Below are 26,107 nucleotides of genomic sequence, written 5' to 3'. Positions count from 1 at the left end.
GCACTTAACAACAACAACAACAACATGCTACACAACATCTCCATAAAATTGGCAAATGTTTTAAGGTTTTGTGTTTGTTTTTACTGCAAATTAAAATGTCATGGATTTGAATACACTGCCAAATTTTTAAACAATCCTCAGATGTTTATTTGTCTTCTGTGGCAACATGTTGATCAATTACTCTATTCCAAAATATAATAATTTTTCTTTATTTTTGGTAAAAATAGAAACAAAATCACATATAACACCCATGTGGGATATTGTAAGTCTTAGGTAATCACTCCCTTATAATCAGACATGCAAAATATATGTAATTAGAAAGTTTATTTTCACCATCCCTAACTTAATTTTATTTTTCAGAATCACAGAATATCAAGGATAAAGGAATTTAAGACACAGATGCTCTAGCCCTGATTCTGTCATTAACCAGATCAATGACCTTGAAAATATTGATTACTTATCTGTAAAATTGGATTGTTGAACTAGACAATATGTTGACTCTCAATTCAGCACACTTTGTTATAACAAACAGATAATGGGAATAATTCCAAAATTTGATGCATTCAAGCTGATGCTTAAACCATTAAAAGGTTATAATTTTAATAGTTTTTAATCATCTAGATGGTCCAATTTTTTATGATGCACCTGATTTGACCTTAGTTTGTTCACCACGTCAAAACTGTAAATAATGGAACTTCTAAAGTATATTCACCAAGTTATTTCTTCTGACTCACATTAAGTGTGTGAAAAAAATAGGCTTTGACTAATGTCATCTTGGTAGTTGAGCATAAGGAATTATTGGGATTTGTTTTAAAAACCAGATTATGGATCAATCATATTCAGTGTTCCATTTGCATTACTGAAATTCCATGACAGATGTATTTTCTACAAATCCCTTGCATTATTATAGGTACAATATTTCTACATTAGCAGTTATGTGTCATCCATCTATATTTACATGCATATATAAACACATATACATATATAATTTGTGTGTGTGTGGAGAGACAGAGACAGAGAGATGATAGAGAGAAGAAGGTGGGGGCATTAAAGAGTTGTTTTGGAGTACGTTTTTATCAATACCTTTGAAATTAATCTTTTGAAAGATGTTTTCATCAATATCAGACTCCAGTTAAAAACCTCTGCAACACATCTTGATTGTAGTATTTTACTTGGGGCTTCTCTCAGCTAAGAAGAGACGAATTACAAAGGACAAAGGGACCTAAATTTTCTTGCTTAGTGAATAAATAGCAGGGGTTTGGGAAAAAAACTTAGGTTTAAGGATGCATTCCACAGACATTTTTGCTGTGCAATTGGGATATTCACCGAATTTTTCCAGAGCTTAAATTTCCTCACCTCCAAGATAAGGATGATAATAATTACAATGTTAGTAATAATAATGACAATAACCATAATATTAGAAACGCCTATTTCATAGGGTTGTTTTGACAATAAAATTAGGCAATGTGTATAAAACACCATGCCTGGCATATATTACTTGGTGATATTTTCAAGCAAGTTTACTTTCAAATAGATTTTCATACGATAAATTTACAACCAAAGTTTAAAGTAAAAGACAACTAGGCCAGTGTCTCCATATCGGCTTTTACATGGTCAAATGGAAAAATCTCAGCGCAGCCCTGTTACTCCCCTGCTGTCCAGTCAGCTCTGCTGCATTTTGTGTACTTTCTTAAGGAAGTAAATTAAAAATTAGAGTGGATTAATCTAATGATGATAAAATATAAGACAAACTAAAATTGATACAATATACTTGACCAGTTCCCTTTCAAAATGTCAAGGCCATGGCAGAACAGGAAAGACTGACAAATGGATTGCGAGAGACTACGGAGATATGAGGGCTAAATGCAATGTGGTATCCTGGATTGGATCCTGGAACAAGAAAAGGGCATTAGTGGAAAATCTGGTGAAATACGAATAAAGTCTATAGTTTACTTAATAATATTGTGCTAGTGTTCATTTCTTGGTTTTGATAAATGCACTATGACTATATAAGACATTATTATTAGAGAAAACTGGGTGAAGAGTTTTAGCGAACTATCTGTACTATCTTTGCAATTCTTATGTAAATTAAAATTTATTTCAAAATTAAAAAGTTAAAAACAATCAAGTGGAATCTAATGCCTGCAATAAGCGATCAGACCTTTATACTAGTTTTCATTTCCTTTTTCCCTGTCAGTTACATCTGGGTTCCTCCCATAAGAGTAGACTCTGAGCACTGTTCCAAATTCACTAGTAGATTTTTGCATCCACATCAGTGCTCCAAGGAAAATGGTTAACAATATTACTCCTCACATTTAACCATGTGCATCTTCTCAGTTTTCACGTAAGTGGCAAAAATAGAAAATTTATGATGCCAAGGCCATCAGTGTTGTTGGAAAGAATTCAACACACCGAAGTTGTAACAGCACATCTTTTTATTATTCTAATAAATTAACCAGCAATGACAGTTTTGTGGCAATTAGGTTATATAAACTTCTTACCATAAACACACATCATTAGGTTATATTTTTAAACTTCCATATGTCACCTGAACTTAGGCAGAAAGAAGCATGTAATGAAATCTTTATGACAGATTTTCTTAAATTCACCAGGTTTTCCATTTCTCCTGACATTTTGTTAAAACTTTAACGCTCTACTTTTTGGCATTTGACAGGTTTGCTTCAACTAACTTTGTCAAGCAGGAGCATATGTTTTAAAATGGCAAACCATGCCCTCATCCCATTTTTGTGAAATGGTGGGTCAATTTAACAAGTCAGATTAAAAAAAAAAAAAAAAATCTGTGATGTCCTTCACATACCAAAGAAGTGTTATTAGACTATACTCTGCAAAACTACTTCCATTTAGTTTCTTTAATCACTGAAACTCTCGCCCAGGGTAAGGAGGTGGGAGTAAGAATAAGCAGAACGTGAGACAGTTTCAAAGGGCAGAATAAGCCTTACTCTACTTAAATTACAAATTCTAAATTCTCATATGGCATAGGAAACATAATATCATAGACACAAAGAATATGTAACATTAGTCTTAAGAATCGTGCCCAAAGAGAAAATGGGGACCACATGCTGAGGAATGTCTCCTCTCTCTTTGTTTATGCAAGATCTAAGTAAACATGTTCCATATTTCTCTAATTAGAAAGATACCAGGTACCGATACACAGAACTTGGCTGCAGGTGTAATGGAAAATTCTGCTTTTCCAGAATCTAAAAGGCAAGAAATAATAGACAGCAAACACCAAATCAAATAATTGAGCATTCTCTGTTGGCCGATTAACTGTCTTTAAGAAGAACACAGGAGTCCCTAGGTGGTGCAAATGATTAAACCACTTGCCTGCTAACTGAAAGACTGGAGGTTCAAGTCCACCCAGAGGCACCATGAAAGAAAGGCATGGTGATCTTCTTCTGAAAAATGAGCCACTGAAAATCCTATGGAGCATAGTTCTATTTTGACACACGTAGGTTAACCGTGAGTTGTAATCAACTTGAAAACTGGTACAGCTAACTGAACAACTTCATAAGACAAAGTTTTATTAATAAGTTGATGTGTAAAGGTTACTCATATATTATTCAAATCTTGTTACTAACAGTTTAGATGAAAAATGTATATGATATGTGTCATAGTTTCTTAGTGCTGCTATAACAGAAATACCACAATTGGGTGGCTTTAGCGAACAGGAATTTATTTTCTCACCGTTTAGGAGGCTAAAGTCTGAATTCCTGGCACTGGCTCTAGGGGAAGGCTCTCTGTGTCCTCTCTAGGGGAGAATCCTTGTCTCAGCTTCTCTACTGTTCTTCTTGGTGCTCCTTGGAGATCTCCACATGGCCTCTATCTTTCCCCTATTCCTGCTTGTTTGCTTGTTTCTGTGCCTAATTTGCTCCTTTTATATTTCAGCAGTGATTGGCATAAGACACACACTACACTGATTGGGCCTCATTAATATAACAAAGAAAACCGTAATCCTACATGGGATTACATCCATAGGTATAGGGGTTAGGTTTTATACACATATTTTGGGGGGACAATTAAATCCATAACAGTATGGTTACAAAATGTGTTAATGGCACAACTCTGAGAGGGAATTGCTTTTTTTTTGAGAATCAGGATGTAGAAATGACTGAAGAAGAACGAACTCAAGTAAACAAGATGGAATTTCATACAGAAACCTGTTTTTTTTTTTTGTCTTTTGTTTTAAGAGAAATATTCATAAAAATTTCTGACTAAAAAATTGATTTAAAACACTACACCAATTCACAAGATACTGTGATATCCCAGAGAGCAAATGAAATTTTAAGCTGTATTAATAGGGTACCCAGTAGGGGGAAGAGTCAAAACAGGTCATATTTTAGTGTTAATCCAAAGTGGGGTCAAAAGTAACAGCCCAGGCTTAAGGTTTTTCAGTATACTTTTTGCAATTTTTAAAAACATAAAAAAACATTTTTAGCTTGTGGGCTGTACAAAAAAGGTCATGGGCTGGATCTGGCCTGTAGGTAATGGTTTTGCCAACCTCTGGTCTAAACACTCTAATCCAATTAAAAGGCCAAGATTGACAAAGTGTATAAAAAGCAAGAGCCTACTATGTGAGACCTACCTTTTAAATGTAAAAATATAGTTACTGTGAAAATAAAGAGATAGAAACAGACTTACTATGTAAATGTAAGGATGAAAATGACAGAATAATTCTTTCCTTATCAAATAAAATACACTTTGAGACCAATAATATCAGAGATAAAGAAGGATATTTCATAATGATAAAAGGGAAAAATCATCAGGAACACATAACGATGATCAATACACATGCCACAAATAACAATCTTAAAATGCATGAAGCAAACATTTACAGAACTAAGAATTAAAATTACATAAACCTACTAGGAAAAGTTTACAGTCCTCTCCCAGCGACTGATGTAAGCAGGAAAAAGGTAGTAAAGACATAGAAGATCTGAACACTACTATTAACTGTCTTGATCTAATTGACATTGGTACATTACACAATTTAGCTGCAGAATGCTCATCCTCCCATGCACATGGTATATTTATCCAAGATAAGGCACAAAACAAAATCCAAACCCATTGCTGTGGAGTCGATTCCAACTTATAGTGACCCTATAGGGTTTCAAGGCTGTAAATCTCTACAGAAGCAGACAGCCACATCTTTCTCCCTTGGAGTGGCTGGTGGTTTCAAGCTGCCGACCTTACAGTTAGCAGTTGATCACTTTAACCACTGCGCCACCAGGGCTTCTTAAAATAACTCAAGTCTCCATTAATTTTAAAGGATAGAAACTACACAGAATAAATTATCAAACCACAACAGAATTAAATTATACATTATAATAATATGATATCTAGGAAAAGTTCAAGTAACTGGAAGTAAAACAACACAATTTCAAATAAGACATAGTGGAAATCACAAGAGAAATTAGAAAATATTTTTAAAAGGATAATCAGAAAAAATACTAAAATTCCTGGGACATAGATAAAGCAGAGCTTAGATTGAAGAGGCTGAAGCTTTCTCATTGCTCCAGAACTGTCATTCATCGCCTAGTTGGCAATGAAGATTCAGATATACTATCTGGCTTTTTCTTTCTGGAAAACCTAAAATAAAGCATTCTCATCATCTCAGATTTCCAGAAGAGAGGTGATTAAAACCAGAATCAAAAACCCCTTTTGCTGACAATAAGTCCCTTGCTTGGTCCTTGAAAAAGCTTTTTGTTTTGTTTTGTTTTTTTCTTTATCAAACTTTCTTTCAATTCTTTGCATGGTTTCCCAAGTCCAGTAAATTATCAGTAAATATGTGTTAAATTGAACATCAGCTACAGTTTTCAGTTCTGTTCTTAAATCTATATTGTTATTATTAATTATGTAAATAAGCACAATCATCATTGTTAAATTACCAGACTCTGGAATTAGATTTTGGGGATTATAATCCTAATTTTATCACTTCTAGATGTGTGATTTAAATTCTCTAAGCCTCAGTCTCTCTATCTGAAAAATAGGAATGACATTGTATTCACTTAAGACACTGTTGTGAGGATTAGATGAGATGATGAATATAAAGGGTGTAGCTCAACACCTAGCACAAAATCGCATTCCAAATGGTACCTATTGTTAGTATTACATTGAATACACTTCTTAAAATCTTAAATGGGTCTCTTTATTAATGCTTAAGGAACATTTTGTTAGTGGTATCTTCACAGTCAGAACCTTGTAGCCAGTTTGCATGACCTTTACATAAGGAGAAAAAGTACTAGTAAGAGAAATGTAGAATTGGAAAAACATATTCAAGCAACAAGTTTTCTGCATAAATAATCTATAATACTGCCCTGTCTTCTCTCATGTATTAAGTGATTCTGATACAATTATAATTCTAAACAGCTACAATTATTCATATCAAGGCCAGCTCATCCTTAATGTATTTTTCCCATTTCTGTCCACAAACCTGTACCATTTGGCAATAAATTCCAGTAGGTTTAGACTCAAGTAGTACTTTATGTCAGAGGTTTAAGTACAAACAAAATGCTTCAGAATATATAACCAGAATAAATATTTATTTCTAAAGGTGGTGAAAAGGGGCATTTGAAATCAATTAATCTAATTTTAAGAGTGGCTTTATTTTAGTGAGAAATAAATCTCCTTTTTATCAGAAAAAATATTTAGATAAACAATGTGACTAGTAATGATTTAAGAGGCTCCCAATGATACTAAAATACTCATACATGGAGTATAAACCTTCCCTTAGTAATGGGGCCTATAGCTTAACAACTTAATGCCCAGTTCAACCATTAGTACATGCAGTTCTTGAATTATGAATGAGTTCCATTCCTAAGTCTGTACGTAACTTGGAACAGTTAGGTATAGTTCGTATCTAACATTAGTTAGTCCAAACATTTGTCTTAGTATATAGTATATAGTCTACCTTTCTATACCTAAAAAAATTAAGGAAACACTTCCAGATACACTAAAACATGTTTAACATAATAATGCGGTAATAATAATAATGTTTTGATGTGTGTTGCAAAATAGCACCCATTTTTTGTTATAACCATTGTACATACCTTGAATTTTTAATATAACAGGCTTTACAGCAGTTAGTTTGTAACTATGGGTTGTACGTAAATTGGATGTTCATAACCTGGGGACTGCCTATACTCAATTAACTTAATTATCATCTTTCCTGGTATACTTTTAAAGCAGGTGTAGCAGAGTGGTATGCTGATTAAGAGTATGATCGCTATGGATAGACAGTCTGAGACTGAATCTTGACTCCACGACTCATTAGCTATATGATCTTTATTTAATCTCTCTGTGCCTCACTGGTATCTCACAAGGCTTGTATAATAAAATGAGAATGAATGCAAGGCACTTAGCACATAGTAAGTGCTCAATGAATTATTAATTACATCTATCTATGTATGGCAAATTTGGGCACAGGACAATTTAGATAAAGCCTCCAAAGTCAGTGTCTAATATTTTAATTTAGGTAGCCTGAAATCACTTGCCAATTGGCTTGGGGGCAGGGAGGGTGATAAATCCCAACAGAGGGCACATACAGTAGGGAGTTCAAGTATTTTGTTTTGAGAGGCCCTGGATCAAGAGTTCAACGTGGGTAAAAGAAACAAATTAATTTAATCAAGAATTCCTTAACGCGTTGCCATATGCAAAGTACTGTGAGAAGTAAAAGATAATCTAATACACAATCCTTCTTTCACGATGGTGTTAGTAGTCAAGGTTCTTAGCCACAAACAACAGAAACTGAGTTGGGCTAAATTGAATAGAAAAGGCATTTATTAAACTGATAATGAACAGCTGGTAGACGGCCAGAGACCCAGGTTTGGCAACAGTGCAGTTGGGAGCAATGTTCAAAAGCATATGGCAGAACTGGTTTGGTGAAGTTACCAATGCTGACTCCCCTGGGCAGAGATGCTGCAGTTTTCACTGTGGAAACAATTGGCATGTGCCACTGAATGCTGCCACCCATTCACCACTATCACAATTACCTCTGCAAAGTCGACGTAGCTGCTACCTTTTTTAGGGTATATGGTATGGCACCACATCACAGAAGGAGAGGCCACTGGTTCTATGGCATTAATTTCCAGCTCAAAGTTACATGATTGATGGTGCCTTGGTCTTGTGTCCACCTTCTAGTTGCAAAGGAGTTTGAGAGAATGAGTTTCAGCTTCTGTTATGAGAGGTAGACTCTGTTGTACAAAGTAGGTAATTCTTTAAATATAATGTTTAGATGAGGGGCAAAGAGAATAACAAATGCCCAATAAAACTGGTGTATAATGCAGTAGGTGGAAATCAGATTAAGTATAAAATTATTATAGACAAATTATTTATAGTACAAAGGCCAAAAAAACAAACCAAACCAGTTGCCTTTAAGTTAAAGTCGATTCCGACTCAAAGTGACCCCATGTGTTACAGAGTAGAACTGCTCCATAGGGTTTGATGGCTGTGATCTTTACAGAAGCAGATCTCCAGGCTTTCTTCCACAGCACTACTGAATGGGTTCAAACCACTAAACTTTAGTTCAATAATCAAGCACAAACCACTTGCACTACCCAGGGACATTTATAGTAAAAAAGAAAGGAAACCCCAAACCCATTGCCTTCGAGTCAACTCCGACTCATAATGACCCTATAGGACAGCGTAGAACTGCCCCATAGAGTTTCCAAGGAGCACCTGGTGGATTCGAACTGTCAATCTTTTGGTTAGCAGCTGTAGCTCTTAACCACTACCCCACCATCGTTTCATGTTAATCATATGTTAGGGGTATAAGGAAGGAAACAATCTGTACAATGGTGAGAGACATGGGCTTTAAAATCAGACCCATCTGGGTTCAAATCTTAGATGGACCACTCTGCTCGATACTGGGTACTGAGTCAATAAAATCTACATTCTGCAGACTCAGTTTTGTCTAAGGTTATAAATGTGAGTCCGGCTCTGCCAATCAGATGCACTTGTTGGGAACTTGAATCCAGAACGGAGTGGAACGGAGTGAGGGGTACAGCATAATTTTACTGATGCAAATGACTTGATAGTGAGGTTTTGGATCCAGCAGCTAGAGCAGTGGCTACTGCGCCATATCACAGCAGGAGCGACTTCTACCTTGGCAATGCAGGTCTGGGCTGTGACTTTAAGAATCATAGCTAAAAGTTCAGCTGAGAGTCCATTTCTTGAGTCCTCCCCAGAATTCTGTAAACCAGATAAATTTCCTTTTGCTTAAACTAGCTACAGTAGATTCTGTTTTCTTCAACTAAACCTTAATAAATATATTCTAACCTGCATGACCTTATGTGAATTACGTACCTTCTCTAAGACCTCATATCCTTATCTGTAAAGTGGAGATAATACTTTAAAAAAACAGTTGCCATCGAGGTGAGTCTGATTCATGGCAACGTCATATATGTCAAAATAGAACTGTGCTCCATAGGGTTTGCAGTGGCTGATTTTTCATAAATAGATTGCCAGGGCTTTCTTCTGAGGCAATTCTGGGTGGACTCCATCCACTAATCTTTCGGTTAGCAACTGATTATGTTAACTGTTTACACCACCCAGGGATTCCAGACATAATATTAATAGCTGCCATATGGGGGATGGGGGGATTAAGTGAGATCGTGTCTGTATATGTTGTTGTTAGGTGCCGTCGAGTCGGTTCCAACTCATAGCCGCCCTAGGTACCACAGAATGAAACACTGCCTGGCCCTGAGACATCCTCACAATCCATGTTATGCTTGAGCCCATGGTTGCAGCCACCATGTCACTCCATCTCGTTGAGGGTCTTCCTCTTTTTTGCTGACCCTCTACTTGACCAAGCATGATGTCCTTCTCCAGGGACTGATCCCTCCTGACAACATGTCTGAAGTATGTAAGACATAGTCTCGCCATCCTTGCTTCTAAGGAGCATTCTCTTTGTACTTCTTCCAAGACAGGTTTGTTCGTTCTTTTGGCAGCCCATGGTATATTCAATATTCTTCACCCACACCACAATTCAAAGGTGTCAATACTTCTTCGATCTTCCTTATTCATTGTCCAGCTTTCACATGCGTATGATGCGACTGAAAATACCATGGCTTGGGTCAGGCGCACCTTCGTCTTCAAGGTGACATCTTTGCTTTTCAACATTTTAAAGAGGCCTTTTGCAGCAGATTTGCCCAGTGCAGTGCATTGTCTGATTTCTTGACTGCTGCTTCCATAGGTGTTGATTGTGGATCTAAGTCAAATGAAATCCTTGACAACTTCAATCTTTTCTCCATTTATCATGATGCTGCTTATTGGTCCAGTTGTGAAGACCTTTGTTTTATGCTGCGGTGTGATCCATACTAAAAGCTGTGGTCTTTGACCTTCATCAGCAACGACTTTAAGTCCTCTTCGCTTTCAGTAAGCAAGGCTGTGTCATCTGCATAACACAGGTTGTTAATGAGTCTTCCTCCAAACCTTATGTCCCGTTCTTCTTCATATACTCCAGCTTCTCTGATTATATGTGTATATACACATCACAATGTCTGGCACAAAGTAAGCACTTAGTAAATAGTAGTCACTTACTGATGAAGGTGATGATGCTTATAATGACAATAATAATAAGGATCATGCTGCTGGCTACAATAGAGGTGGGAGCAGGGAAAGACGGTGGGTTCTGGGGGCTATCATGCATGTATTTGATTTGCAAAAACTAATTGATATTATTGAAAGGCTACTGAAAGAAAAACAACTTCAAGGGGCAATATAGTGAGCCAGACACAAGATCTGGGAAACGTCAGTCTGGGTTGCAGTTCATTGGGCTGCAACTATCAAACAAGAACAGGAGTCTTCTGGAAATGCTTCAGGGTAGGTCTGTGGGTGTATTTATGCCTCTGGCTTACGATGTTCACATCAGGTTTCACAAAGTGCTCTCCAGCCTTCACTAAAAATGCTAAGAAAGGCAAAAATATGGCATTTTCACTTAATTAGCGTCAAATATAAAGTGAAGCTCAGCCAAGAAGAGACAGTTTTTGCAGGATGACGGCATTGCTGGCACCTTTCTTGAGTCTAAAGGAAAACTCAGTAAACAAGTTTGTACTCCCACAACCCTCCCCTACAAGATTTGCCACAGAGCCGTTTATATTATTCAGAGAGGGCCTACATTTTTTGACCTAATGGGCAATTTCAAAGGAGGAGAAAAATTAGCATTAGAAACTTGAAAGACAGTGGCCATCGACCTTACAAAGGTAAATATATACAATGTGGGTTTTTTAACAGAGCTACATCAAACGCTCCCTTTCCACTTTAGTATTTTTGAAATCCAGATATATCTAGCAACAGGGGATGAATATGTTCAGTGTAGGATTTTATTATTCTTATTAATGTGATTGTGAATCTTAAAATTGCTGGGAGCTGCCCAGGTTCCTAGATTAGATATTAGGTTGAAAAGAAAATTAGAACAGAGCCCAAGATAGCCCTGGGCACTTCTTCAAACAGAGAGGAAAAAATAAACTGTCATTCCAGCAGTTCTTCCCAGGAATGAAATAATCCAAAGTGTTTAAGCCTCAGATGAAAGTCTTGGTTACCTGTGAGGGGCCCCCATCTTACATTCCGTTTCCTGACTCATGCCCCTAGTGAGGAAAACTGTCTGGTCAGCATTCTCTCCCTATCCTACTCTATGCAGCGAAGAAGCTAGCTATGCGGACAATTATATGAAAATGTTAAGGAAAAACCCATGTCAGTTACTTGTTCTGCTCAAACTAGTCTTTTTAAGTTAAAAATATGAATTGACTACCAAGGTCAACAGATAGCAGAGAAACACCATCATTAAGAAAAAGAAGGGCTAAGATAAACAAATATAAATAGCATCCCAAAAGTAAACAGAAAGATGAAGAGAGCAGAAGAGAACTTGAAATAACTTAAATCGATAACCTTAAATTTAAAAGGCCATTTCATTCATAATACAGCAAGCAACTATGGGAAAATGAGTAATCAAAGAATAAGGAAAAGTTCTTAGAAACTGAAAGCATGATTGCCAAAATAAAATACTTAATAGTAACAATTTCTTTAGAATAAAATAAATATTAGTAATCTGGGAGATAAAATCTACCAATTTTAGTTTAGAGACATGGCAGATAGTTGTAGGAGACCCAAGAGCTATCTAACGGGAATTCCAAAAGGAGAAAATAAAAGTATTGGAAGATGAAATAAAGAAAAATGCAAGAATAAATAAGGTTTCTCTTTACCTGAAAAAGAATCAAATTGAAAGGGTTCACTAGTTTTATTCTTCATATTCAAGATTAATATGCACTATATATATATATATATATATATATACACATACACACCCAAGACATTACTTTCTAAGGATTGGAGAACTGAAATTTACTTAAAGTCCAGATATTCATCAAGATCACAAATAATATCTGCATGTGGTCTCAGGGGTTTTACATGTACAGTCTGACACTTATCTACAGTCAAGAGGGACTAATATTTGTTAAACCAAAATTTGGTTCCAACAGAGGATCTTCACATAGCAAGGATGGGAAGGCAAATCTTCCACTTTGACAACACTAGATAAAATTCAAGAAAATATAAAAATAAGACAGTGATGCAAGTTAAATTAGTATGCAGTGACACCCTGAAGCATTTGCAACGCTCTTTGCTTTTCCTTCAATATTTATAACTGAAGCCTTGCTGGATTTTTATAGAACATTTTTGTAATTCTAATTAATTCAAGACTCACCTAAAAGACGTGGAGGTTTCATTATTTAAGATGCCCCTCCTCCTGCACACAAACAGACCCACGTGTGCACACACATTTCCTTCTGTTGTGATGACCCTTAAAGCCTCAGGAGATCAAAAGCCTCAAGAGGTTTAGATTATTTAGAAAGACAGAAAAAATCTGGGGTCTTAGCCCTATTCCTCACAGACATATAAGTGTAGGAAAAAATCCTGTATGGAAAATCTGAGAAAAGACAAATAGCTGGCTAAATAACAACAGACTATCAGCAAAACACACCATTCTACCTTTAATCTTGGCAGAGATGTGATTTTCATCTTCTCCTAAATAGCATTTCTCCCTGAGGTATATGCATATGCGATCTGTGTCCTCACATAAACTACTGCTTGCCTAATTGTCCTTTAACTAAAGTCCTACATATTTTGCTGGTGCCAAGTAACCATCAATCCTGACTACTTAGAATTCATCTAATGCTATCGCTTGCCCAAAACAAGAATTCTTTTTTACCCAGAAAATGGTTTTAAATCATACCACAACCCATCTAATTTTTCACCAGCTGTAACTGCTATGAACTTTTCGTTTTTTAACTTTTCAGCCAAAAATTGCCTTTTGGCATCTTTTACCATTAGTCTAGTTTTGCCCCTAGGTCAGGCATAGTCTGCTCTCTTTTCTTAAGAGGACCTTCTGCAGTTATTTGAAAATTGTTATTCTATTCAGACACCACCACCTCAACACTAAGCTTCACTTCCTCGAGGTAAATATCCCTAGTTTCTTCTACTCATTCTTCATATTCCACAGTTCATGTATCATTCACATTTTGGTTACTCTGGTTGTTAATATCCCTCTTAAAATGCTGTGACTCTAACTGAGCACAATATTCCAGCTGTGATTTGATAATGGTAATGATGATGCCATAATGATAACAGCTGCTACTTATGGGAAATTCAGTATGAATATTGCACTGAGATCTTTATCTGGATTATCTCACTACCTATGAGGTATCACCATATTGTACAGATGAGAAACCAAAGCTTGAAGGAACTAAATGACCTGTTTAGTTAGCTTGAGGAAACTCGACCAGGGACATATGCTAGCATTCAAAGACTATCCTCTTATCCACTATACCACACTGGTACAGAGTCTTCCTTGATCATTGCTTCCTCTGTTATATATATTTTTGAGGCTATTGACATACTCTAAGGTGCCATCTGTTTTCACTTTGGGCATGGAGGGAACACAATGAACTCTTCTCTAAGTTCTTAAAAATACTATATGTATATCTACTGAAATACTGGTCAGTACACAGCATGACTTCAAAATATATTAGCTCTCTGCCACTAAATTTGGATGCAATAACTCAAGCTTAAATCTATCAATCTACATAGACCTCTTGAATAAGGATAATTTAGAATCAAAGTGGTGAATAAAGAAAAGACAGCCTTTATTCCATCAACAACCAATAGCAAATTGTTGTTATGTAATATCCAAACCGGAATTCAATAAGTTGATGACAAGCACATTTCTATTTTCTGCTTTCCTAAAACATGGGGACTATCTCTAGGAAGATAGACCAACACACTCTTATACACTTATAGGGACCTTTTGTTACAGAGACCACAGAGATCACAGAGGTGTTAGAGGGTCAAGAGGTGGCGATTGTCTTCATTGTCCAGTTTAAATGTTTACAAAACTCTGTATAAATTATCTTTATAAATGAGCTATCTTTTTACTTCATTCAAGTACAGATGTCAAAGTGCACTTTATTCTTCCTCTTTAGATTTTGAAGCTATCTGTCAATTCTTTCCCTTCAGCAGAAGTAAAATAAATTAGTTTGCATGTTATACTGTAGGCACAGCTGGCTGAGGCATTCTATGAGGAAGTAGACAACATCACTGATAATGAGATTGACTTGGAAGGTGAAACCAAGGGCCAAAATAAGATCTACAAAGAATGAAATGGGTAATGCTGTGCCATGGATCTCTGCTTGGCTGGATTTATTAGATATCATAATTATGAAAAACCTCTGGCCATATGAAATTTTTTAAATATAATGATACTAGTGTTAGCATAGTAATAATTATCATTAATTACTGTAATAATATCTTAATATTATTAAATAATTATTAATTACAATTATTATTTATTAATTATTAAGTTGCTGTTTATTAGAAGTCTATCATGTTCCTAGCAATCACTTTTCACTTCTGGATGGAATATACTAACTGGCCTCAATGTATGGTGAAATATTATGTCCCTCATGAAAATGTGATTTGAACTTCATGTAGCTATAAAAAGAGAGAAATCTTTGAATCACCCCAACGGCCTTAAATTATATTGAACAGCATAAGGTTTTCAAAAGACTGGCACTCTTAGAACAATTCACTGTTTCTTTATTAGAACTCTCTTCTTCTTTCATAGCAATAACTTAAAAAAAAATTGTATACATAGGCTAGTGCTTAATTTTGTTGTTAATTAGTGCTCTTAGGGTGGTCTTTCCCTGAAAAAAATAGGCAAGTGCTGGAGTGTCCTTTTCCCAACATACACTGAAAGATTAAGAGAAAGATACAGACAAGATGTATATACACACATACAGACACACACACATTATGTGGACCAAATATAATGAGTTCACTTTGCCCATGCAGACAGCAGAAGCATGTAGGTAAAACGTGTAGAGGACTGGTTTTAAGTGGAAGGACTAGAAACACACTAGGGATGGAATTCTCCTTTCTGTTTTGGCAGTTAAGTTTCATGGCCTGCAAAGTAATATCAGGGCCCATTTAATTCTTTAAATTCCATTAATTCTACAGAACTTCTCCACCTCTAAATTTAAGAGAAGTTATCAAGTAAGCACACTCTATACTGACCTTCTAGAATAATCCTGAGAACATTTGTTTCAAAGCTCACTCTAAATGTTCTTCCTTTAAGATCTTACAGAACTAAATACTTCATCTTGGCAGCACTTTTCACCATTGTAATTTTACACTCATAGATGATGTTTTTATTTAAATAATACCTTTCTTCTTCATCATAATAAATGAGGGCAGGAATATTGTTTGCTTTTGCTCCATTATATCATTAGATCTTATTGCAATGCCTATAAATAACTGGTGCTCATTAAATGTTTATTGAATGAGTGAAATATCGCAGGAAAGAAGAGAGGAAGGAAGAGAGGAAGGGAGGAAAGGAGGAAGAGAGAGAAGGAGGAAGGGAAGGAGGAACAATGAACTCATTCCTGATGTTTCTCCTCCCACTCCTACTGTCCAAAGTCAAGTTACATTATCCTGTCTAGAACTGAGTCAATAAACTTATTCTTGATAGTGACCAGGTATTAATGACTTAGAAATGCCACTATTAAGGATATTGCATTTAAGAGAGCTGTTGAGAGAAAGAGATAGAGACAGAGATAGGGACAGAGAGAGAAAGAATGGGAATGAGTGAATGCCTTGGGTTTGCTTAACAGAAAGGAATGGATGAATAAAGGTAGAAGGTCAGGCATCACCTGGGTAGCTAGCTGTTTAAGGGATAGAACCTGTCTTAGTTATCTAATGCTGCTATAACAGAAATACCACAAGTGAATGGCTTTAACAAACAGAAATTTATTCTCTCACATCTAGGAGACTAGAAGTCCGAATTCAGGGTGCCATCTCCCAGGGAAGGTTTTCTCTCTCTATCGGTTCTAGGGAAAGGTCCTTGTCATCAATTTTCTCTTGATCTAGGAACTTCTGAGCCCAGGGACCCCGGGTGCAAAGGACGCAATTTGCCGCCAGAGCTTCTCTCTTGGTGGCATGAGGTCCCCCTCCTCTCTGATCACTTCTCTCTTTTACTTCTCAAAAGAGATTCACTCACTCAAGATACAACATAATCCTGTAGATGAGTCCTGCCTCATTAACATAACTGCCTGTAATCCTGTCTCATTAACATCATAGAGGTTAGGATTGACAACGTAGGATAATCACATGAGATCACAAAATGGTGGACAACCACACAGTACTGGGAACCATGGCCTAGCCAAGTTGACACACATTTTTGGGGGACACAATTCAATCCATAGCAGAACGCTAAACTCATTTCAACATGCTTAGTCATTTGCCTTCTTATAATAAGAGGGTCTGGATACCATGCATATTATTAATATAATCCCATATTTCATTCTCTGTATCAACAACTTGCTGTCTGGCTAAATACGAATAAGCCTTGATTTCCCTCAAGGACAGGCTATTTTCTTGCTTCTTAGACTAGGGGGTTTTCCTGTTAATCTTGTCCCTCCAAAATCTGTGGCTTTACTAAGGTCAGTCAGCTGCCCAGTACCACATCAGCACAGGCTGGCTGTGCTACTCATGGTGTATGATCCTGGATGAATCACTTATCCTCCTTGAGTCGGCTTCCCTAGTTATAAAGATAGCAATAGCAATATCTACCCTGCCTCATTCAGTTCACATGAACTGAAATGAGATGTGTAAAAGCCCCTTCATAAAAGTTAAACACTCTAAAAGCCTAAGGAACTATCCTGCTAGTTTTAAAAAAATTCATATCAGAAGCATAATTTAATAACATGAAACCTTTAGGTGCTGCCTATGTACTCAGGGTCCGTTTTTTTTTTTTTTTTTTTTTTTTTTTTTAATAAAAAGACCTTATTTATTTACCTGAGAGGATTGTAGAAGGACCAAATAAAAGAGTATCGGTGAAAGTACTCCATCCACGTGCAATTGTGATTATTTAAAATCTCAGGCAAATTCTACCATGACAAATGCTCTTACCACACAAATTCATCAATAATACAGAGCAACAACATACTTTTTTTCTCAAAATGTCCTCAGATCAGCAATTTGAAACAATCAAAACATTTAAACTTTGAGGAACATTATTATGCACTCTAACCTGTGCCATAAGCTAAGAAAATGCAAAGTTATGTCAAAGATATTTATACAAAAATCATCATCAAAATCCTACAGAGCAATTTCATCAAATAGTTCTTTAAGGCAAAGATCTAGTGTGAAAATAATGATGATTTGGAAATACAAGTATGAAATAAGGTTATCTAAAAATGCACGTAAATTTAATTTTCCCTGGAAGCTGTCCTTTGAAATGGGAAAAAAATACCCCCAATGTGTCATAAGCACAGTATTTCTGCTCAGAGCAGTGAAATAGAGTCATGCTGCTTGCCACAGCTAGATAGAGTCCGTCACACAGGCTAAGTGTGTCCTTATGGAAATCAAGTTACTCATTGTCCAGAATGCTGGATATAAAATCATCAGCTGCCAGTTGTTTGGTGGGTTGAAGTATAAAAATATTGCAAGGAATTGACAAAGAAAAGAGATTCAAAATTCTATTCCATCTCAGACTGTCTCCCTGTGTGACCTTTGAATCAACATTTTAGCCCTCCAAACAAGGCAGGTGACTACATCATCAACAATGTAGCCGAAACCATGACCTTGAAAAGTAACAACACTGCAAAACAGTTCTACACAGGAAATAGAATAAACACACGAGATTCACATACACAAACCTTGCTCATCACATGGTCTTTATCAAGACATCTTAAAGAAATTTTAGACACCAAAAATAGTCCCTCAAAACAAACAAAATTATACCACTAATCCACAGTCTATGAATACTTTAACTAATCTGGAAGGTCACATTTATTTTGCAATTACAAAGAAACAAAGAGGCAAAAAAACTAGGCATCTTGTGGCACCCTACCACCTTCACCTATTTGTGTAAATCTATGGCAGGTGTTTGCACCAATTCCATAGTTTAAATGCCTGGAGTAGCCCTTGGATTTCTTCTAGGTTCTCAGCATCTTCCTTTTATTGCTAGATGATTTTCTCCCTGAAACATCTATCTCAGGGATTTAGGGAACGGTCTACAAGGGTGGCAGCGTCATTGAAGGCAGATGCTGTGAGTGCCTCCTTCCACCAGATTTGTGTCCTAGCAGAACCTTTGCAGGACCTTTGGTCTGGACATGAACCAGAGTAGGATGTTCTGCCTAAAGAGAACCTTAATGTAGAGTTCAGGACCAGACTGATTAGATATTAGCTGGATGCTCAGAAAGACTTACAGCTTTCAATTTCCAAGGTGCAGTTTTGTTCATCCAGTGGGTACCGCCTTAGGTCCATCATGCAGGCAGCTGTGGTTGTGATCCTAGAAGAGAAATAGCAATGAGATGTACCATTAGCAGGTCCATGGCTGGAGTTGGAAATATTAAATCCAAGTATTAAAGAGGACAGATCTGTGGATTTAGGAGACTGTGTTTTAGCCCAAGCTCTAATGAAAAGGATGATGTAACTTTGGATATCCATTTTCCTTTATGAGCCTCATGCTGACCTGTAGCATTAAGAGACTGGACTAAATCAGTATTTCCCAAAGTGTGGTCTATTTACTACTTGTACCAAAATCATGTGGGAACACTTGTTAAATAGACAGTTCCCATGCCTCAAGAATCTCTTGGGAGGCAGGAGGGTGGTCCAGGAACCTTTATTTTAAAATCATCTCAGCTAATTGAGAACCACTGACATAGATGGTCCTCTTCCTCTCACCTTTGCTTTGTCCTCCTCTCAAGACCCTAATATTTAATCTTTGATCAATCTTGGCTTTGATCCATCATTTTTTATCTTTCTATACATAGAATAGTACTTCGTTATTGTTGTTGTTGTGTGTCCTTGAGTCCATCCCAACTCTAGCAACCCTGTAGGATAGAGCTTTAATACAACACACAATCAGCCTTCTTCTATCATCTGATTTGTTCTGTCTTGAGTAATTTGATATTCTTATGACCTGTTAGGTAGCCTTCTCCTATTGGTTGGCAGATTTTGTATTGTTTTATTAAGAACACTTGATATGTTTAGGGTTTTATCAGGGAGAAACAAATTTGGCCTTTTAGGTTGTCCTTATGTTTCTCTGTCATTATTCTTCACTAATCTCTTTATTTACAACATACTAGAAGGAGCCAAAATACATATACTCCTAAGCAATTTATCAGTACATATTTTCTGATGAATGAGGTAGCAAAGGATCATAAAAGAGCACAAGTTTTAGAACACAACAGACATAGCTGTGCATTCCCTCACTAACTGAGTGATTCAGGTCAAAACTATTAATATCTCTTAACCTTAGGATTTTTGTTTTTTTCTGTAAAATGGGACTATTATTAACAACAATAAAAATAATTACCTAACAGGGTTGCTATAAGAATTATTATAATACTTTATGTAAAGAATCTAACAGGGTACCTGGCACATATTAGGCTTTTTAAAAAAATTACATTTTGCTAAAGGTAAGTAATTTGTTTAATAATGTTTAATTTGATAAACTTTGGCTTATCCTATGACGGGCAATGTGTTAGGTCATGGAGAAGCCTACACAAATCCAAATGGACTAAGCCTAAGAAATTCCTCAGTTGTAGAATGGAAATAAATGTTTAACTTAATGTTGTTAAGTAGTTCTTGTCTCTTTAATTTAATTACTGCTTTATTAAGGCTTATGTCTGTTAATTTTTGTTGTCCTTTTTTGTAATAAGTATCCTGGGGCTGATGTTCATCCTTGATTCCTTCCTTTGTCTCACAAAGTCCTGTTGGATAGTCTGCTTCAATGCCTTCCCACCTCCACCACCGCCCTCCAGGCCTATGCCCCCATGGCCTCTCATCCAAAGCACTGCAGAGGCCTGGTCTCCCAGCCTCTCCATTTGCTGCCCTAATATCCACTATCCACTCAACAGCCAGAAAGATCTTTTAAGAATGTAAAGTAAATCAGATTATATCACTCTTCTGCTTAAACCTTTTAATGTTCTTCCAATAAAATCCAAAATCCTTACTATGGTTTATTATGCCCTGAATAATCTGACCTTTTTCTTTTTTTCTTCACAATATCATATCATGCCATGTCCTCACCCACTATCCGTCAGCTTTTGCAGTTGTTCTCACTGTGTACAACACTCTAATCTGATCTTTAGAGAGCTGACTTCTTATCCTTTCGCTCAAAAACCACCACCTCTGAGAGGCCCTTCCCAGGAAGTCCATCCAAAGTGGACATCTTTAGTTTTCTCTAGTTTCTCAAGAAAGTCATCTTTCTGTTTATTTCTTTTAAGTAATTATCACAATCTGAAATTATCTTGCTTATTTATTTATTTACTTAATAACTGTCTATTTCTCCCACTAAAATTTAAACTGTTTAAGGACAGAGACTTTGTCCTATTCATTGTAGGGTAAGCAATAAATATTTGCTGAGTGAAAAAACACATGAATTTATAAAAAGGAAAAGAGTTGATTTCCGTATGTATTTACTTAATTTGGAAGATTATTTTATTGAATTATTTCTCTTCTTTTTAAATTTAAAATTATAATGTATCAAGTAAGAGTGGTTTTGTTTTTTTGTATTTTTAACAATAAATAATTTTAATCCATTTAATTAAAATTATATAGATAGTACCAGAGTGTATCTTATCAAATTGATTGTTTCTGCTTTCAATGGGATTTATCAAACACCGTGGCACAGCGGTTAAGAGCTCAGCTGCTAACCAGAAGGTTGGCAGTTCAAACCCACCAGCTGCTGCTTGGAAACCTTATGGGGCAGTTCTATTGTGTCTTATAGGGTCGCTATGAGTCGGAATCAAGTCGACAGCAACAGTTTGGTTTTTGGTTTATATTTTATAAAAGTTATTAAAAATTGGCATTCACATTTGATTTTTTTACTCAGGGTTTAAAAAAATGACAATTTCTTTTGGCTATATAATACTAGGCTTAATTTCACACTCTTCCACTGATGGTTTTTCTGACATGTAAATAAAACCTGAATTGCCACTAACATAAAGAGAACTATACTATGCTCAACAGAAATTTTCAAAGAAAATAAAATTAGGTACATGATGGGTGTTCTCAATGCCCATGCTATTTATGTAAAGCACCAGAAATAAACCCTGTCCTAGAAATTAGAAGAAACTAATTTCATTCGATAGAATGCACACGAGCATATGAAAGGCACAAGGACATATATATGATAAAAAGGCGAGAGTCATGTATAGAAGGCCCGACTGAGTAAATGAGGTGAAATTTGCAATCACTACTACAGTTTGTGGTGCACACTTCCTGTTGACACATATTCAAAGCAACTAACATCTGTGCACTAGTGCTGCAAACACCAAGAAAAAGAAATACTTCGGACATGTCATCAGGAGGGTAAAGCAAAAGGTCAGCAAAAAAGACGGAAGATCTTTGACAAGATGGATTGATACAGTGGTTGCAACAACGGGCTCAAGCATAACAATGATTGTGACGATGCCAGAGGACTGGGCAGTGCTTTGTTCTGTTGTACACAGGGTGGCTATGAGTTGCAACCGATTCAATGGCACCTAACATAACAACTGCAGGAGTAATGAACTTGTACTCCTGTTTGTAAAATAAAGTAGAACGAAACATTTTCCATGCATCAGCAACACTCATATTTACACCAGTGTTCTACCGTTTCTTTTATGCTTTAATATATTTAATGAAATTAAGAAAGAAGAATTTTAGATGTTTTCTAGTCAGTATTTACAAAGTATTCATAAGTGTCTCCTACTGAACTAAAGCAAAAACTCTGGAGTCAAAAGAATCCATTTGAAAACCTGATCTGTATGTCCAGGTTGGGTGATGTTAGGCAAGTCACCTATACTTTCTGACACTTGGTTGTCCCATGTTGAAAATTTGAATCAAAAATTTTCCAACCTAATTTGCTGTGATAAAATAAAAGTAGGAAGTGATTTATAACCTACAATATGCTCTGCAACTTTTGATACTACCTGCTAATGAGCAGATACAGTGTAAATTATTTTGCCTGAGGCTGTTTGCTGATTAGCATGAGAATATGTTTGTATACATGAAGAAATGTAGAATACCCACACATTTATATTATAATCAAGGCAGAGATATATGGATGAAATAGCTTCCCAATACACAAATATGCAAAAAATAATTACCTATATGTATATATGGAAACACTGGTGGCGTAGTGGTTAAGAGCTACAACTGCTAGCCAAAATGTCGGCAGTTTGAATCCACCAGGCACTTCTTGGAAACCCTGTGGGGCAGTTTTACTCCGTCTTTTAGGGTTGCTATGAGTTGGAATCAACTTGATGGCAATGAGTTTGGTTTATATGTATATATGGAGCTGTATTTGACAGATTATAAAACAAAGTGCAGGCAGGTGTAACCAATCTGCATCTTTCCAAGGGGCTTTATGAGATCAGGATCCATATCTGTTTTTGTCATGTTTATATCTCATGCACTTTGCCAGGTGCTTGACACATGTCAACAATCCAAGATTAAAACAATAACAATAATAAATAAAACAAAGGAAAAAAGTCCTGACCATAAGTATTCTAAACCTGAGTACTTAAAGCCATTCTCTATATTAAGTGCTTGATTTAACTTATGTAAAAAATTCTCAAATTTGAAAGTTGAAATCATCCTTACAGAAAAAGCTCCCCTGAAGGAGTCTTACTCAGAAAATCCCAGGGATAAGCATCTAAATCTTCTGTTCTTTGGGACTTTTTGATTTATAACAGGGCTAAGTTTCTGCAGGAATAAGTCAATATAACAAACATACTTAATGGGCTTTTCTACAGGAATAAGTCAATATAACAAACATACTTAATGGGCTTTTCATGAACATGCCTTTCTTTGAATCCTGATGAACATGCTTAATGGGCCTTAAATTACTCAACATCCCTACTAGAATTCTTTAAAATGGGAATAGTAACCCATTTTGCAGGTACCCTAATTAAGTTTTAAGACCATTGTGAAATATATGGAGACAGCTCTATCCTCAGGCGCAGGAAAAAGTCAATGATGCCTCCAGAACATACTCCATTTAAAAGTGGAAATGCATGTTCTCTGGGGCTGAATGCTATTGCATGAAGGCCACGTTTGGGAAATGGCAATATTCTGACTGGGCTAACAGATCTTTGAATAAACTTATTTCTTAGACATTGGCCACAGTCATCCAAAAACGACTTGAGCAAGAAAACCGAATATGCGACAGAGCCTAAAACAGTCACTAAAGGCATCTATAAAATCAAAAAATACAACATCTAAGCCAGTATTTTGTACTAAAGCCATAACAGATATTTTATAGTGCCATTACCTGAGATTGAATGATGCTACCATATCATTCTATGTCGGGATGTGACCAAAGATAGTTATTAAGAAATTATGGATGCCTTTGCTTTTCAGCCAATATGAAATAAATCAGAATCATAATCAAACCTTGGAACTTTCAGCAGACTGTTTAAGAAGAGCTTTGGGAGCTAGAATATATGTCAAACATGTGCCTACACATGTGAGAAACTTGTTAGAGTTTCAACAAGAGATTATAAGAAAATAACTTCAGACTCCAACTTTGTTTGATTTGTATATCTAGATAATCATCCAATTATTCCAGAAGAAAAAAAAAAACCCTGCTTTTTCATTACTTTGTATGTTAAAAAAAAACAAAGTCTTATCCCCAACCACATCACAATAAGTTTTTAATTTGCTCAAAATGTGCATTTACTTAAAAACACAACTTAACATCAAAGGATTAAGGAATCATACAGCATTAGTAGATATTGATATATCAATATCTATATAAACAGCTGGCTATAAAATAAGCTAACTAAAAAACTTCAGCCAAGGGAAATATCAAACAGCTAACTTAAGCATTAGAATATGAACTGAAATTATGAAAAGTTCTAAAGAGATCATCTGTGTCTTTTCCTCAAAAGTAATTTAAAATTTTTTTGTTTTCATATTCTCAAGAAGACTTAACATTACTCATGTTTCACAACCATTTTAGTTGGGAAGCAAAATTAATTTGTTGCTTAAATACCTCTTATAATATGTCATTCCTCTTTACAGAGTAAGTATAACACAGAGAAATTAGGTGACTTTGGTTCTGGCATTCTCACTAATAATAAACATACTTAATATTATTTGATCACTTATCAAGTTTCAGACATCTCCCAGTGTTCCTGAAATGCACTATATCATTTAATTCCTAAAATACTCATATAAGGTTGGCCCTATTATTATTCCCATTTTACAGATGAGAAAATTGAGGCACAGAAAGGTAGAGTGACTTTGCCCAAGGTCATAGTGGTGGAGTTGAGATTTGAGTCCAGGAAGTTCAACTGCAGAGTCCTATATGCAACCAGTATGCCATAACTGACTAGTTAGTTGACCTTGATAAAGTCCTTCAGCATCTTTGGAGGACTGGCCAAATTCTTATATCTCAAATGAGCTTGGAACAGCTATAATCCTACGAAAATACATGTTCTGTGACCCTGTATGTTTTATAATTTTGTTTTATCCACAAATTCAAATGCTGTATTTCACAGCTGTTCATTCTGTTTTAGTCAATTATGTAGATTAGACCACCCCAGACAAGCAAATACAGGCCTCTCCCCAAGGAGTCCCACTTAATATTCTCCCTGATTGAAAGTCTCCCTCAGCATTTTTCACCAGCCTGTGCTCTTGATTTATCTCTGAAGAGGTCTTCTGCTTAATTTAAAATCTCAGAGACTCATGTGGGCTATCCAGTAATCTATCATATATAATTGTTATAGAAAGCTCTTTAGAAGTCCTCATAAAGAGTCACATGCACTACTACGCTCAACTTTGTAATCACTAAAAAAAGTAAGATTGCTAGCAATCATGTTCCCATTTGATAAATCGTGCATTTCAGATTAGAGCTATTTGTACTCTTCTGCAGCTGTTTGGCCTTCTGTGACTTTTTGATTTTCTCGAATCTTATCCTCCTCAAATTTATCATGACCATTAAAAGGACTACACACGCCTCTGTTACAAATTCAGGCGCTATTATGAAAGACCTTTCCTTAAATAACATGCAAGTGGAAGCCAAACAGCAGTATATAACAAAGCCTCATTTTGTGACCGTATAAATCCTACTCAGTCAAAAATATTAACAGATACGGGCATGTCAGTCTAAGCCTTTACTATTCTGTAGTCAGTTCTTATTTGCCATGATTTCCCATATTACATTCCTGATGGTCTCATCTGCAAATCCTTTGCTTATCTCAGGGATGAGAATATTCTCACTTTTCTCCAAATTGTGTGTTAAAGGAAGTCTGAGTGCCCTGAGAAATTGTAATCATTCTCTTCTTCGATTCACAACCTAACAACATAAACCTGACTTCGGATCACCATAAGAGGTTCAATTGAACCAAAGTCCCCTACAGACTGGAAAAGAAATTTAGCTGTGACTGTCTGGTTATTATAATGGTGATAATTTCTTCCACAATTTAAAACAGTGTTACAATATGCCACAAACCTTTTTATTCTACTCATTAAAATATATCTAAAATATTTTATTTGGACTCAGGACACATCAGAGAATCATACTATTTTGAAGTTGAAAAAG

The 26,107-nt window shown here is 36.0% G+C and overlaps 1 protein-coding gene across 3 annotated transcripts in view; it reads right to left on the bottom strand.

Annotated features, from left to right (window-relative positions):
* Window positions 1–26,107, bottom strand: part of GABRB2 (gamma-aminobutyric acid type A receptor subunit beta2) — a 334,152-nt gene that overhangs the window by 126,092 nt on the left and 181,953 nt on the right. For all 3 annotated transcript variants that reach the window (XM_004371236.2, XM_012560132.2, XM_004371235.2), the window contains exon 5: window positions 18,777–18,859. In XM_004371236.2, coding sequence (XP_004371293.1) covers window positions 18,777–18,859 — 83 coding nt within the window. The remainder of the gene's footprint in view (window positions 1–18,776; window positions 18,860–26,107) is intronic.

Source organism: Trichechus manatus, unplaced genomic scaffold (genome assembly GCF_000243295.1).
Source record: "Trichechus manatus latirostris isolate Lorelei unplaced genomic scaffold, TriManLat1.0 scaffold00011, whole genome shotgun sequence".
Lineage (NCBI taxonomy): Eukaryota > Metazoa > Chordata > Mammalia > Sirenia > Trichechidae > Trichechus > Trichechus manatus.
This window is presented reverse-complemented; position numbering and strand designations above follow the sequence as displayed.